Here is a 14937-nt window from a genome sequence, read left to right as displayed (position 1 = left end):
CCATTCAATTAATAAATAATTTAAATAGTTTAATATTTATGTCTATAATAAAATATCGTATCTTGTATAAATAAAAATTATGAAGAATATGTGTCATACAGTTTGCGAATCCACTGAATGTGTGGTTTAAGATCTGTAAAAGCTGAGACTGAATTATTACTCTCTGGGTTCCTCAGACTCGCTATTCCAGTTAAATAATGATAACTAGATTGTAAAAAAGTTAAGCCTGCACCACTATCCCCTAAGGCAATTCCATGACCTGAAACTAAAGATATTTTTTTCATAATACAAAATACAGACTCATACGACTACTGTAAGACAATAGATATAATACGGATTTACATTATCAATTATAAATGATAATATAAGTATCTACCACATTTTTTCAAAATGTGATGTGTAGTAAAAATGTTACGTGGACCTGATACTAAACCTATTGTTCATTTAATATAGTAATATAGGTCTATTGTCGGTTTATTATTATAACAATATTATTAAACTGTCTTTTGACCTTTGAGTACCTATTTAAAATTTCTTTAATTTTTATTTATTTTTAAAAGTAAAAGCATATTGTATTTGCTAGCAAAAACCATCTCCAAAGTTGAAAATTATTTTATTGTCTCAAAGAGTGATAACAGACAAAAAAAAACACATAATTTAAAAACAAACACATTCATCGCTCCACTCAAAATCATAAATTATATATGAATAATATAGATTATGGTTTCTGGACAAAACAAACCAATCAATAAATCGATATTATGCGTCTTATTTTATTTTTTTTACTAAACGTTTAATGTTAGAGCTTAATAGATTAAATCTATGTAAAGTACCTATGTAATTTAATTGTTACTATATTATATTTCCAATAACTAGTTAATACTAAATTTAATATAATATATAATATACTATGCTGTTATAAAAAATTATATAAAATAAAAGACCTATATTGAATATTGAGTTATATTGTGATTATATGTTTCTAAAAAAATGTTTAATTATGCTATTTTATGAGATAATCAAGTAAATTTAGGAGTTAAGTTCGATCAGCAGTCTAACAATTAATGATGTAATTTGTGTATAATTTATTTTATTTGATAAATCTATTTATAGAAAGAAAAAAATTTAATTACCCAATGTAGAACCAGCGCAAAACTTATCACCAAACAGAAATATTTCAAATCCGTTATACATATTTCGACAAGAACTAAGGTCAATGTATGGTAAAGATACTTCTAATAAAACAGGATTTGATATTTTTCCATTTAACTCTATCTCCCAAATAACAATCTGTAAATGTATAATACTATTATTAAATATACAATAATTAATTACCTATATTAAATGTTTAATATTAATATATTTTCAAATGTGTATTGGTAATGAGTATAATTATTAATAAAGTTCGACTGATTAACATTTTTTAATTTTGAAAATCGATATTATTATTATATGATTTGTATATGTTAACTATTATTCAATTGTATGTATTTCATCATTTTTTTTTTTTAACAACTATAATAAAAAGTATAAAATTTAAAATGTGTATGTATTAAACGGTAATCAGGTAATTAAAAAATATTATCTCAAAATTTGGTTAGGTTAAATGCAGTGTTTATAAATCATAGTTTAAAAGGTATAAAATATCTTAACGTATTACTAAACATAATTTTATATTTAAACTTAAGAATAAAATATAATATTAGTTAGCTTTTCCATAATTATGTAAAAGCGCAGCTTTTGAATACCGCTGTTTGAATGTATAACATGTCAAACCTATTTAAACTTTTTTTTTACCAAAAATACGGTTTTTTTAGTTCAAAATAATGAGGCTTTCTAAAGGGTTTTATGGTAAACACCTATCACACAAATTTGGGCGACAATTTTCTCAAAATCAAAAAAATTGTGATTTATGATATCTTATTTCGATCATCCAATATAATGTTTCATGGTAAATATATTTTTTTAAATTTTTATCGTTAAATTATTTAAATAATTACCTAATGCAAATTTCACAAATCTGATATTTTACATCTTATATACAATTCTACTCTACAATTTTGATGATAAGTGTTTTTATAGTAAATTCTAAAGTATAAGCCCTACTTGAAATATGAAACCATATTTTTATACCACATTTTTGTTGACTATTGCGCCTTCTTAAACCACAATATTAATATTCAATAATGATACAAACAACCTTTCCTTGAGCTCCATTCTCAATATTGTATTTATAATCCCAATCGATACAGACAGGTTCAACAACTTTACTAAAAGAAACTTTCTTTGCTAATACAATAACAGCTATATCTTGAGCATAAAATCCTTCGGCTCCATAATATTTTTCATCCACATAAATCATTTTCGCCTATTGAATTGTTTTGATTTGTATTATACATATCATATACATATTATTATTATTATAATTATTAGATTCTAAGATTCTACTTTTAAAATTTCAATGACTTACATCCACTATTTCAGTAGAGTTATTATGAATTAATGTAAAATTTCTATCATATTTTCCAACAGCAATTTTGTATTCACCATCAGTTATTGTTATATTTTTAGACATACCTTTTTTCCAAAAACAATGCGCCGCTAGAAATGTAATTAGGTAATTTTCATTTGTTCTTATATAATATTATACAAAGTTTTACCAGAAATTACTAAATTTTGTGTAATTATTGACCCTGTACATTTTAATTTATATTTGGAAGTACTTGTATTAAATCTATATATTATAACATTCCAAGGCGTTGTTCCAATAGATGCTTTCTCCCCATTACCTCCTTGGTGTTTGACATGTATTCTACCGCAGTCTAAAATAATATTTGAACTATAATTATTACTAATAATTAAATTTACATTACACCTAACGATAATATTTTATTTATATAAAATTTAAACCTTAAAGCATTTAAATACAGCGACAATAAATTAATATATTTTACTAAGTAAAATATACATAAATTGTGTATATTATGTTCATATGATAGAAATACAATTACTTTGAATGCACGTATTATATAAATTATTATTCCACATTCCATTAGACTGACAAAGTAATTCATTTGGAGTAGCTTCTTGTCCTTTTGGTACAATATATGTTGGCTTGCATAATGGTTTAGCAATTGTTTTGGGTAGCGAAGGATTTGAACAATTGGTATTTTTACCGTTTAGAGTACATTTAATATCTAAACTATCTGATTCTAGAGGCGGACACATCTCTATAAACATATAAACAAATATTAATTAAACATAACTATACATTTAAATTATCGTTTACAGTTAATTTAGTTACTGACTGAAACATTATATCTGAAAAATGTAATATAAATATTTTATATTTCTCCGCGAAAACCTAAAAACATTAGGTTAAGCACTAGGAAATATTTAGAAACATGGTGCTTCAAGTATACAGTTATACAGTGTCACAATTTATAAACATTTAACCCACCCGCATAGACATAATTATAAGTTGCTATATGTGACTTGGTTATATAGCTATACGCATATACTTATATGTGTATAATATATGAGTTATTTATTTCTATAATAATTAAGAAATTCTTAAAATCCACAAACGGACTTACTTACACATTTTTATAAAACGTTGGTATAAGACAGTTAAAACTTGAAGCATCGGTACCTTACCTTACCTACCGTTTACCTTTTCATGGGTTCAGAAATTTTGCGCAGAAGAACAATTTCTTCAAATCCTTCTCCCTATTGCACCACTGTATAAACTCATTAACCACATATTTTAGACGGTTAAATTAAGTTAAAACTGCGTTATACAGAGTGCCTAGCTCTTAATTGTACGTAATTATGTATTATCTAACTTATTTATAAAAGTACTATTGTGTATAGTGATTTACCTTACTGCAGTGTGACACTTGTCCTTAGTTAACTATATGACCTTCCTTGTTTCAGAATATTCGTCTAACTTTTGTAAATAATATGATATTGTATTAAAATTGTATATCATTTATTAGTAATATTTGTTCGCAATTAATTTTTTTTAATTTATTTATATCTAGTATTGAAGGAACATTTAAGAAAATAACAATCTATACCCCTCAGGAGAAGTGTGAAGTAGATATGCAAATATTTTCTTTTTAATATAACGTACAAAATGTCAATAAAATATGAATAATTGCATATAGGAAATAATAATGAAATTTAAAATTTTTTAAAACATTTATATTTTAAAGCCAACTACTTTTTAATAATTTTAATAACTATACGACCATCTAACCGTGTTTTAAACTTTTAAGCTAATTACACCAATTAATTAAAATTGTTTCTAAATAAATAAAATAAATAATAATAAAAAAAAAAATATCAGAAATATAGATTTAAAATATCCATAAATAGATAAGAAAAAAAAAATTCAAAATGTCATTAAAAATAATTGGTAAAAGTAACTAACCATAAAATTAATTTGGAAAATATTGACAAAAAAGCAAAGTTAGATTTTATTTAAAACTGCATAATTATTTTTGTTTTTGTTAAGTTATCCTGATTATTTAGTATTTTTTTATTTAGAATTGTTTTTTATAACCATATGTCCAACTAAAACTATTTGGTAATATACCTATTACCGTCATCGTATGTTATATTTTATGAACATTATATTATTTTACTTACACATACCTATTTTTTTCTCCAAATCCAATTTAGCTTCAGCCATTACATGATTAGGGATTCCTGGTGCAACACAAATATACCATCCAACATTATGAATCGTAACAGAATCGATTATTAATTCGTGATTGTCCAATGTAATCTGTTCATACAATATACTTAAATAAATATTTTCTATTAATTAGGTATATTTACATAATTAAATACACTTTATCCTAAGATATTATATTTTTATAATTTTATAATTTAAAGTTGTAATTATGGGTGGAACTACGACCTGGGCCAACTAAGTCATGGTCTAGGCTAATTGGCTCCGTATTAATGTATACACTAAACTTTCTAAGAACATATTATAATTTTAAATGTAATTAAAAAAAAAATAAGAAATTAATAGTACGTAATAAATAGAATAGTCTAAATGTTTAAAATATATTTAGAATCTGTATTTCACATCTAAGAATTAAGTTTAAATTAATAGTGATACAATTTTAGATTTATTACATCAATAATTACTTATGTATAGCATTAGTATTGTAATAAAAACCATTGGTGTTCCGTATGGCCCCTTCATGGTTAGGTTAGGTCAGGCTCCTTTGAGTATGATAGGTACAAAATGACTCATGATCTCATGGGTGGCCCAGTCTAATGAAAATGTCTAGTTCCGCCTATGATTGTAACTATTAATATTAATTTAGAAATCACAATTCGAGAATATTCACTTCTTTGCTATCAAAAATTTAGTTCAACAAATAAAATACAAGTTTAATAATATACGAGTAATATTAATAATCTCACATCAAAGTTATTCTTCAACTTTTTAAATTTTGAAAAATCCACACTTTTTATGTCCATATCCATTAGATTTGTATCATTTGTATAGTACCAACTGATTTCCCATCCAGGATAATAATCAAAAGCATTGCAACTAAATTTGCCAACCATTCCAGTTTTTAATAGCAAATCTTGTGGGTAATCGAGAGAAGGGGGCAATTTGTTTGCATCCTCTGATAATGAAACGTATTTATTAGTAATGTTATTAACTAGTAAACTAGTAAATTATTCAATTTTTTATTAATCCTTTTTACCATAAACACCAACATTGAATTTAAATTGAATTGAACCTTTACTATTTTTCACCACGCACTTATAATTTCCAGCATCCGATAATCTTACCGACTTTGAAGTGTAATAATTATCAATAAATTGTACACCTTCAAGTATTGCTTTTCTTTTAACAAGTAAGTTGCCATCTTTATACCATGAAAATTCTGTATCACTTGAACCTGAAAATAACATTATTTATTGATTACTAATACTAGCAATACTAATACTGACTCGGAAACCCTTATATTTCCTGGCAAGAAGTTTTATAAAACACTAAATTACAACATTAAATTTCATATTATAATATTAATTTCTTAATTGTATTGCCTATTTAAACTTCTGATAAAAATATTAATATATTATAAAACCACAATATAATTAAATATTCAACATAGGTACTTCGATATTTCAGTGTAACAATTTGACTATAAAATGTAAGACTACAATTATTGCATTATTTGATTTAAATTATTTTCTTTTTGTAGTTGCCGTTGGAAGTGTATTAAAACTTTAATAAATCAAAAACAATTTAATGGCACATATTAGTTCAATTATTGTATCATAATACTTAATAATAATTTTTAAATAAACTTTACACGACGAATAACTTTTTATAAACTTCATAAGTAATGATGTATGAGTTGTTTAAGTTTTGGCATGTGCGTTTCAAGCAACATATGTAATTAGATTATTTAAAATTCCATACAATGTAATTATTTTAATTTTGATTTTCTACCCAATTTCCATATAAAATGTGTTGATTAAAATTTTAAATATTCAAATTGACCACTAATGATAATTAATAATTATCCGTTCAAAAAAACTGCTGAATATTAATAAATAATATTATCATTATATAGAATTTAAAACTAATAACAGATCAAAATTATCTGAATATTACAATATTAGTATCAAGTTGCAAAAAAGGTGGTTTTTGTATACATTTTTTTGGAAGTTGATTGATTGAGTGATAGAGTGATATTCATTGAAGTTTTTCTGACCAAAATATACCTATATTTTGAAGTAGCAATTAAGTAAATATAAATAGATGTGATCGAAATTTATTGAGTTATCAACTAACAGTTATGTTTATTTCAAATTATTTCACAAATTCCAATGATACAATAATCAGTTTTGAATACAGACATAAAATATTTATTATGAAATATCAAAATACTCTAAAATCATAAATGTATACTTATTTTATGATTTATAATATCTGATTTTTTTGGTATTATTTTATAACGTTAGTAAGTCTTTAACTTTGAAATATTGTATTTTACTAGATCTTCACAAGCTGCTCAATTTGTCAAATTTGTCACCCAATCATTATTTGTAAGAATAGTTATTATACTTAATACTTAAATGTAACTATTTTTAATAGTTCATTTATATTCAATTCAATATCTATGACATTAAAAGCTTCGAATCATTGATAATGTTATACGATAAGAAAATATAATATAATAAATAGTATATATAATTTCGGTTATATACTTAACACTTATACATTATATTTAAATATTTTATTTAAACTTATTAAGGTGGAATATTTTTTTGTATGTAGATAAGCAAATTAATTATAATTATTTTATACATTTTTAATTATTATTATTATTATAGTATTGTACTCGATTATTAAATTAAATAGGTACTATTATTTTTAATTTTTTTTTTTGTTTCTATTCCAATAATTGCATTGAATTGTTTTGTTAAAATTTTAAATCATATCTTCTAATCTCAAATAAATAAAATATAAAAGAAAAATAACTATACACCTAAAGGAGTCTAAAAATTTGCCATGAATATAATATGGCCAGGTCTAAGAGATTATTCCCTACACATATAAGTTCTATAGAATACAATTACCTACTAGATACAAATATACAATTTACATTATTACTTTCCTCCTGATATTCAGAGAGCACTCGAGGTCGTGTACTCGAGAATTTGATCAAGTACATCGACGGAAAAAAATTGCTATCTAAAATATAAATAATAATAATAATAATAACATGAAGTATATCAAAATCGTGCACCTTGTCTTACTCGTAATAAATTTTATATATATATATATATATATATATATATATATCAATTTAATTAAAAACAACTTTAAACACGTAATTCCAAATAATTACATTATGTATATATCTTGTTACAAAAAAGAAGACTCAGTTGTCGATTAGGATTAGATATTGCTGATATGACTTATATACGTAATTAAATAACTATACAGATCAATAATAAACCATTTCAAAAAAAAAACCTATATTTTTAATGTATTTTAAGGTTATTTTAGACTTTAAGCGAATAAAATTGAAAATACAGGAACATTTTTCAATTATGGTGTGAAATCAATATTGAATATATGAAGTACAAATTATTTTGTGACAATTTTTGTTTAATTAAGTACATATTCAAAAAAATGCTTGTTTTTACTTTTGACTTATCACACAAAATATTGAATTTATTTCCATTGCTTCAAAAAACCACCCTCAGAGGTTACAAATATATAAAACATTGTCACAAAATAAAAAAATAAAAAATAAATCACAGTAAAATCATTACATTTATAACTTCAATCGGAATATAAGATTAAGCCAGGCAAATTATAGCTATATAAAATAGTTCTCAAGAAACAATTTTATATCATTGTTGAAATCTGATAATACATATTAAGTTAGTTTTACATATCGTTAGTTTAGGGTAGCAGAGCAAAGAGTGTTGATAATATATTATATTTTTGAATAAGTATTATTAATAAATGTATTTCTTACTCCTAAATGGACAACTAAGATGTAGAGTTCTGTTTACTAATAACGGTACGTTTTCGGTGAAATTTTTTTGAAATTTTACTTTGGAGTTTTTATCTACGGTTAAAGACATATCCAAAACAAATCCACGTTTTTCGTAAAACGTTCCAGTACTGTTCGTACCTTTTTTAAGGCAATAATATTGGCCTGAATCGAAGTCATTCACATTTTCGAATTTCAACCTATGTAAAACCATTAAATACAATAATAATATACAAATATTAGTTATTTAAATATTAATTTTCTTAATTATTGTTTATCTAAATAATTATTTATGTCTTATGTACCATTGTGATCTGCTAATTACATTTAATTTCTTTTCACTGTTCATCCATTTATTATTGTTGTAAATCTTTTTCCATTCAAAACTATTGGTCTTAAAGTCTCCTGAATAACCGCATTTTACATTTAAATTAGATGTAAAATATATCGAAATAATAACATCTTCTTCATCTAAAATCAAAACAATAAAACTGTTTAGAATCGTATACTATTTATGGCCATTTACATTTGAATATAACATTATATTTTATGTAGCATGGGGACACAATATCATAATAATATAATTTGAATATATTTTAATATGTAATTCACTAATATAAGTAGTGCTCGAGAAGCAAATAATGCCAAGGCTACATATGGCATTTAACATCATCACTATCGTGCATACCAGATAAATCCCATTGCTGTTATATAATTCGGTATGAATGTGTGAGCGTGCGTATGTGTGTGTATGTGCAATGGTCGTATAGAAACAGTGGCCATACATAAAATGTTTATAAGCACTGTGAGCCATAATTAAGTTGTTTTGTGAAATGTTTTTATTATCAAACTAAATATTTATGTACACCTACTGTACCTAGTGCATATAATTAAATCGTTAAATCGATTTAATTGTATACATTGTACTTCTAACAAAATTATCAATGTAATGCACTATTATAATATACGTGTAGTTTATGCCTGCGAATCAGTTATTACCTTCTAATATTATGTCTTTGGAATCAGCTTGATGGTACAATTTCGCGACCAATAAAAATAATATAAAAACATTCATTGGTAATTTTCTCATTAAAATAAAATGATAGATCGTTTATCTGAAATAAAAAAAAAATATTACTTATATGATATACTAAACAACATAATATTACACATAGTTTTAATTAAATAGTTAAGTAGTGTAGTTAAGGATACGTGTCTGTGTTTTAAAAAATCAAATATTCCCCCTTTAGAATTTTACTGAAGGGATAAATGTATTGATTTATACAAACACGTTAATAAAATATGTCAACACTCATAACTTTAAAACACATTTTAATAACAAATTGGTTGTAGTTGGAACTTAGGGTATTAAAATTAAAATGTCCACCACATTTTAAAATATTCCGGAAAAAACAAAAAATGGAACAATTTTGTGCAGAAATATTATAATGCTGTCTATATTATGAAGGAATTATCGAAATATTTTACTTTTTGAACCATATATGGACATTTTTGATATTATAACATTGCTAATAATTATTTTTTAAATCTTTTAAAATTAATACACGATTCCTCAATTTAATCTTGGAAAAGCCAAAAAATAAAAAACATAAAAAAAACGAATTTTATTTTTTTGGTGTGTTGAGTGCAATGTAGATACAATTTTTGTTGTCCTGCATATAATTTTTTTTTTTATATAACAAAAATTAAAATTTAGATAAATACGTATTATTTCACCATCGTGCTCTTTTATAGCCTAGTTAACTTTACTAGCACCACTAGGTAGATCAGTTCAGAAATAAATTAGAGTCACCAAAATTCAATAATTTATTAATTTTTTGAATAAAAATAATAGTTATATAATAATGCTTATAACAATAAACAAAGGATAAATCCTACTACGGTGGCGGCGATATCAGAATCAGAAGGTAAATATATATAAATTACAAAAATATAATTATCACGTCGGCGAAAGAACAACACTGGTTCATACACACAACGGAAGTGAAGGTCAATAAAACTTGAACACGACGATTCTAAATAATTTAAATATATAAAAAAAACATATAGATTTCGTTCACGCGCTTAAAAACGGTGTTGCAGAGAAGACCAACAGAACAGAACTGATTTCGGATTTCCTAGTACAACGGTGTTTATCAGGCAGTTAACTTACCGACTATTAAACTGCCTACCAAACAATTATTAAGTTTTTTATTGATAACACGAACCTTTTACCGCATGTAGTATTGATTTATCAGACAATTTAAAAACTAAAATGTTATATAATATATCATTACGAGTATATCGATAAATAAATTTAAAGTTATTGATAAAAATTAATCGAACGTGATACGACTACAATACATAAACAAATGGTTAATATTACTTTTTATATTATGAGAATTAACCGATGAAACGCAGGGATCACTAAATATATTTCTGTAATGATATTCATATTTTATATCATCAATAATAATATTAAAATTATATTTATATATATATAATTGTATATACGTATAGTTGTGATTTCACAGTTTAAATTAACAAGTATTCTAAAAAGTAACTTATTTGCTCTGTCTTCAACTGTTCTGTGGACTTTCACTTTGGATTCAGCACACAGAGGGATTAGCTCTATTTAAATTACACAATTATGAAGTAAGTGATCATACTATAAAATACATCAAGCATAAAGGACTTACATTAAGTGTGATAAAACAATAAGGTTTTATATATATACAAATAATAAAGGTTTAATTGTAATACAATATGTATGTAACTTTTAATAAATCTGTACTCACTAGTCACTACCCTAAGATACGTTCTCAACAGTAATAATGTATAGTATAAAATGTGAATTTTTCATCATAAAAGTAAAGATATTTTTTTTTTTGTTTCATTAAAATGATTGATCATCGGATTTCGTTGAAAATACTACCAACAGTAGTTTTGGTAATGTTTTTATTGGTCAATGAATTATTGCGCCAAAAGTTTTTAATGAACAAAAATACCAAAAAGTAATATATTATATACATTTTATATAAACACATATATTAAATACAGTAGAACTCGGATTATCCGGACTAATTAATGTCAAGGGTGGTCCGGATAAGCAAATATCCGGATGATTGACGTATGATATATCAAGAGTCATATAATTGTATGAATATATTGTATGTATGTATTTATCATTAATATATCATACTGGTCGTTGTACTTTCATATTTGGTGGTCCACTCGGAGATGACTGTTTACCAAAGTGGCACGCCGAACCAAAAAGGTTGGGCATCACTGCTCTAACGCCTCGCCATGTCATTTGCATTGCCATCATACATATTGCATTATATATGAGTCGACCTCGTGTGTCATTGGTGGCGCATCAGTTTCGTTGTGGACACCCCCTGCGGCCCGTCACTATTGCCGGACGACGCATCACGTCGAAATCGCGCGTCTTCGCCGGTGACGGAAACGCCGGCCGGTCACCTCGCAATTGTATTCCGTTGTGCGTATTAATGTGATTATCATTGTTGTCGATGGCGTATTGACGCGTTAATATCACGTATACACCGCGACCCGATGTCAGTGATGTCACCACAATATTTTGACGCATAACAAATATAATATGTATCGTCACCGTCACGGCTACAGTCGGGATATATAAGACGTATACATGACGTATCTCGTTCAGTACCGCCGTGTGTCACTGCAATCAGACATTGTCACCGCGTTCAAAGACATATGTCGACCATTGGGGTTGTACGTTCCCGCAATCCATGTCACTCGAGATATGTTTGTTTTTACTCGTACAATGATATGTCGTTGAGACGTCTCCGACACCGACACCGTACTTTTGTACGATCGCAAAATACCATTTGCAATTTTGTCGATTTTGATCGGCTGCTTTATCGGTGACCGATAATATTTCTATGCGTCTTCGATTGCGTTCGGCGGCCCGTCAGCCTCCTGGTGTGCTCCCGCAACTTATACTCGACGTTAAACGCTTTAGTACGTTTTTAATGTTTTCATCGTCGTTTGTCCGGCTCCTTCGCCGGCCGTTCCGTCGCCGACCGCCAACTTTTATACCGTTTGTCGTCATAGTTTTGTACGCGCGATGCAGTACATTCTCGCTCCGACCATACCGTTGTGTCCGTGACGTTTCGTGCCAATCAAGCAGTCGGTCGCATTGTCGCGTAACGATTGATAATTGTCGATCTCTCGTAAACAAGTAACGAACGGTGTAACTGCTATTGCAGGTGCCGTTAATAAGGTAGCACCGTCGTCCGTTCCGGTACCGCTTGGGTATGATACAGCCGCCGTGTCGCCGTTCGGCTGGCCGCCATACACGGGTGGGGGAGGGGTGTCTAACGCGTCCTTAACCGAGCGTGCGACACCCGCGAACTCGTCACACCGCGGGATGTCGGACAACGCGCCTCCTCTTTCTCGGGGGTACCTGCTCTCTGTCGTTCCTATCCGACGGCTTCGACTGAGAGCTGCAATTTCACGTACGTCGTCGGTTCGTCGACTGTTGTATCTTCAATGCACGAAACCGCTGTATTTGCGATAATGATAATATACGGTCACCGGTGGTCTCGTTGATAACAACGGTGAGTCGGTGACGTATTCGATTTCATTGGTGTTGGCCGATTCGAACTCTGAATTACAAATGAACCAGATTCTGGTTTGGTCCGATGCCGTGCCTTTCGCGACGACGAGCTTAGCGTTTTTTTTTTTTTTTTATTACTAGCCACCTATAGTGCGACGTTCATTATTCTCAACGGCCAATAGATGATGTTAGGAATGAACGCCTATTTTATCTTCTATAGACGGTTATTTTTATGTATGACACGTAGTACCTGCGGTAAACAGAATGTTATATTTTAATATCTTAACGAGGATTTGTATTATTTTGCACTCGTCTTATACTTTTAAGAGGTGGTCTTTTTTATATTTAATTTTTCTTCTTTCAATTTAAGTCTACAGACATATTTTTCCAATGAAACTAGGTAATTTGAAGAAAAAAAAACAGTGTTCGATTCAATGACTAGAAATCGTCATCATTAACAATGAGTGAATGCGCATTTTTATAAAAAAAAAAAAAAATAATATGCAGGACAACAAAAATTGTATCTACATTGCACTCAACACACCAAAAAACTAAAATTCGTTTTTTCTTATGTATGTATTTTTTTTTTTTTTGGCTCTTACAAGGTTAAATTGAGGAATCGTGAATTAATATTTTAAAATATTTAAAAAATAATTATCAGCAATGTTATAATATTAAAAATGTCCATATATGGTTCAAAAAGTAAAATATTTCCATAATTCTTTCATAGTATAGACAGAATTATAATATTTCTGCACAAAATTGTTCCATTTATTGTTTTTTCCTGAATATTTTAAAATGTGGTGGACACTTTAATTTTAATACCCTAAGTTCCAACTACAACCAATTTGTTATAAAAATGTGTATTAAAAGTTATGAGTATTGACATATTTTATTAACGTGTTTGTATAAATCGATACATTTATCCCATCAGTAAAATTCTAAAGGGGGAATATTTGATTTAAATTATTTAATATAAAAATTATGTATTATTTTTATTGGTCGCAAAATTGTACCATCAAGCTGATTCCAAAGACTTAATATTAGATGGTAATAATTGATTCGTAGACATAAACTACACGTATATTAATAATAATAGTGAATACATTTTACATTTTGTACAATGTATACAAATAAATTGGTTTAACAGTTTAATTACATGCAGTAGGTACAGTATGTGTATGATTATTTACCTGCTCATCATATAGGAACTTGCCGGGCATTAACTTTTTGCATATTAATAATAATACTAATAATTAGACATTAATATTCGTTAATTTTTATAGAATCAAATTTAAGTAGGTTCAGAAAATATATTTAATCTTTAAGGACAACAACCGTATATTTAATAAATTAGTTTAACTAATAATATTGTTAAACTAAAAAAGTAGGAAATATATATTTTTCAAATATCTTATAATTTTCAATTATATTTACCTTGTATGCTGTTTAACTAATGTTTTAGTAATTGAACTATTAACCGTTTTGAAACAAATTATAAAAGTTCTGAAATTGACAATTTTTTATCAATTTAGGTTATTAGGGATTTTAGCTCTTCCTTTTGTATCATATAAACTACATGTGGTGTATTCACTTTTGAGTTCGTATAATTTCATTTCATAGTTAATTATACAAGGTCCAATGTTTGCTAGTTTTATTTTAGTTGTACCATTATTAAATCAGTAAATAAATGGTTTTAAGAGTTTGATAATTATATTTATGTAATTATTACTTTGATTCATGTATAGTTCAAAATTGTTATAAAATTAGTTTTAAAATTGTCGA

At 26.9% G+C, this 14937-nt stretch overlaps 1 protein-coding gene across 5 annotated transcripts; it reads right to left on the bottom strand.

The window, feature by feature from the left end:
- Positions 1-2: 2 nt before the first annotated feature.
- LOC113552077 (fibroblast growth factor receptor 1-like) lies at positions 3-10657 on the bottom strand. 5 transcript variants are annotated; one of them, XM_026954747.1, is made up of 13 exons: positions 10500-10657; positions 9552-9667; positions 8858-9023; positions 8535-8752; positions 5736-5933; positions 5446-5654; positions 4660-4792; positions 3012-3230; positions 2661-2822; positions 2471-2601; positions 2201-2368; positions 1134-1290; positions 3-265 (listed from the first exon to the last, which is right to left on the bottom strand). In XM_026954747.1, the coding sequence occupies exons 2-13, from the start codon at positions 9640-9642 to the stop codon at positions 78-80; spliced, it is 2040 nt and encodes a 679-aa protein (XP_026810548.1). In that variant the 5' UTR covers positions 9643-9667; positions 10500-10657; the 3' UTR covers positions 3-77. The 5 variants fall into 5 exon arrangements, with proteins under 5 accessions (XP_026810548.1, XP_026810550.1, XP_026810549.1 ...); XM_026954749.1 differs by having other exon boundaries at positions 8694-8752; XM_026954748.1 differs by having other exon boundaries at positions 10550-10572.
- Between the last annotated feature and the right edge of the window lie 4280 nt (positions 10658-14937).

Source organism: Rhopalosiphum maidis, chromosome 2, assembly GCF_003676215.2.
Source record: "Rhopalosiphum maidis isolate BTI-1 chromosome 2, ASM367621v3, whole genome shotgun sequence".
Lineage (NCBI taxonomy): Eukaryota > Metazoa > Arthropoda > Insecta > Hemiptera > Aphididae > Rhopalosiphum > Rhopalosiphum maidis.
The sequence above is the reverse complement of the archived record's forward strand: the minus strand, read 5'-3'. Positions and strand labels throughout refer to the sequence as shown.

What these genes read in the sequence shown, in the direction of transcription:
- LOC113552077 (XM_026954747.1), bottom strand. Translation starts at nt 9,642, where the DNA reads ATGAGAAAATTACCAATGAATGTTTTTATATTATTTTTATTGGTCGCG. An exon ending in ACAAAATTTAGTAATTTCTG is followed by an intron (nt 2,602 to 2,660) that starts GTAAAACTTTGT and finishes TTACATTTCTAG; the next exon opens with CGGCGCATTGTTTTTGGAAA. An exon ending in AGAATGGAGCTCAAGGAAAG is followed by an intron (nt 1,291 to 2,200) that starts GTTGTTTGTATC and finishes ATACATTTACAG; the next exon opens with ATTGTTATTTGGGAGATAGA.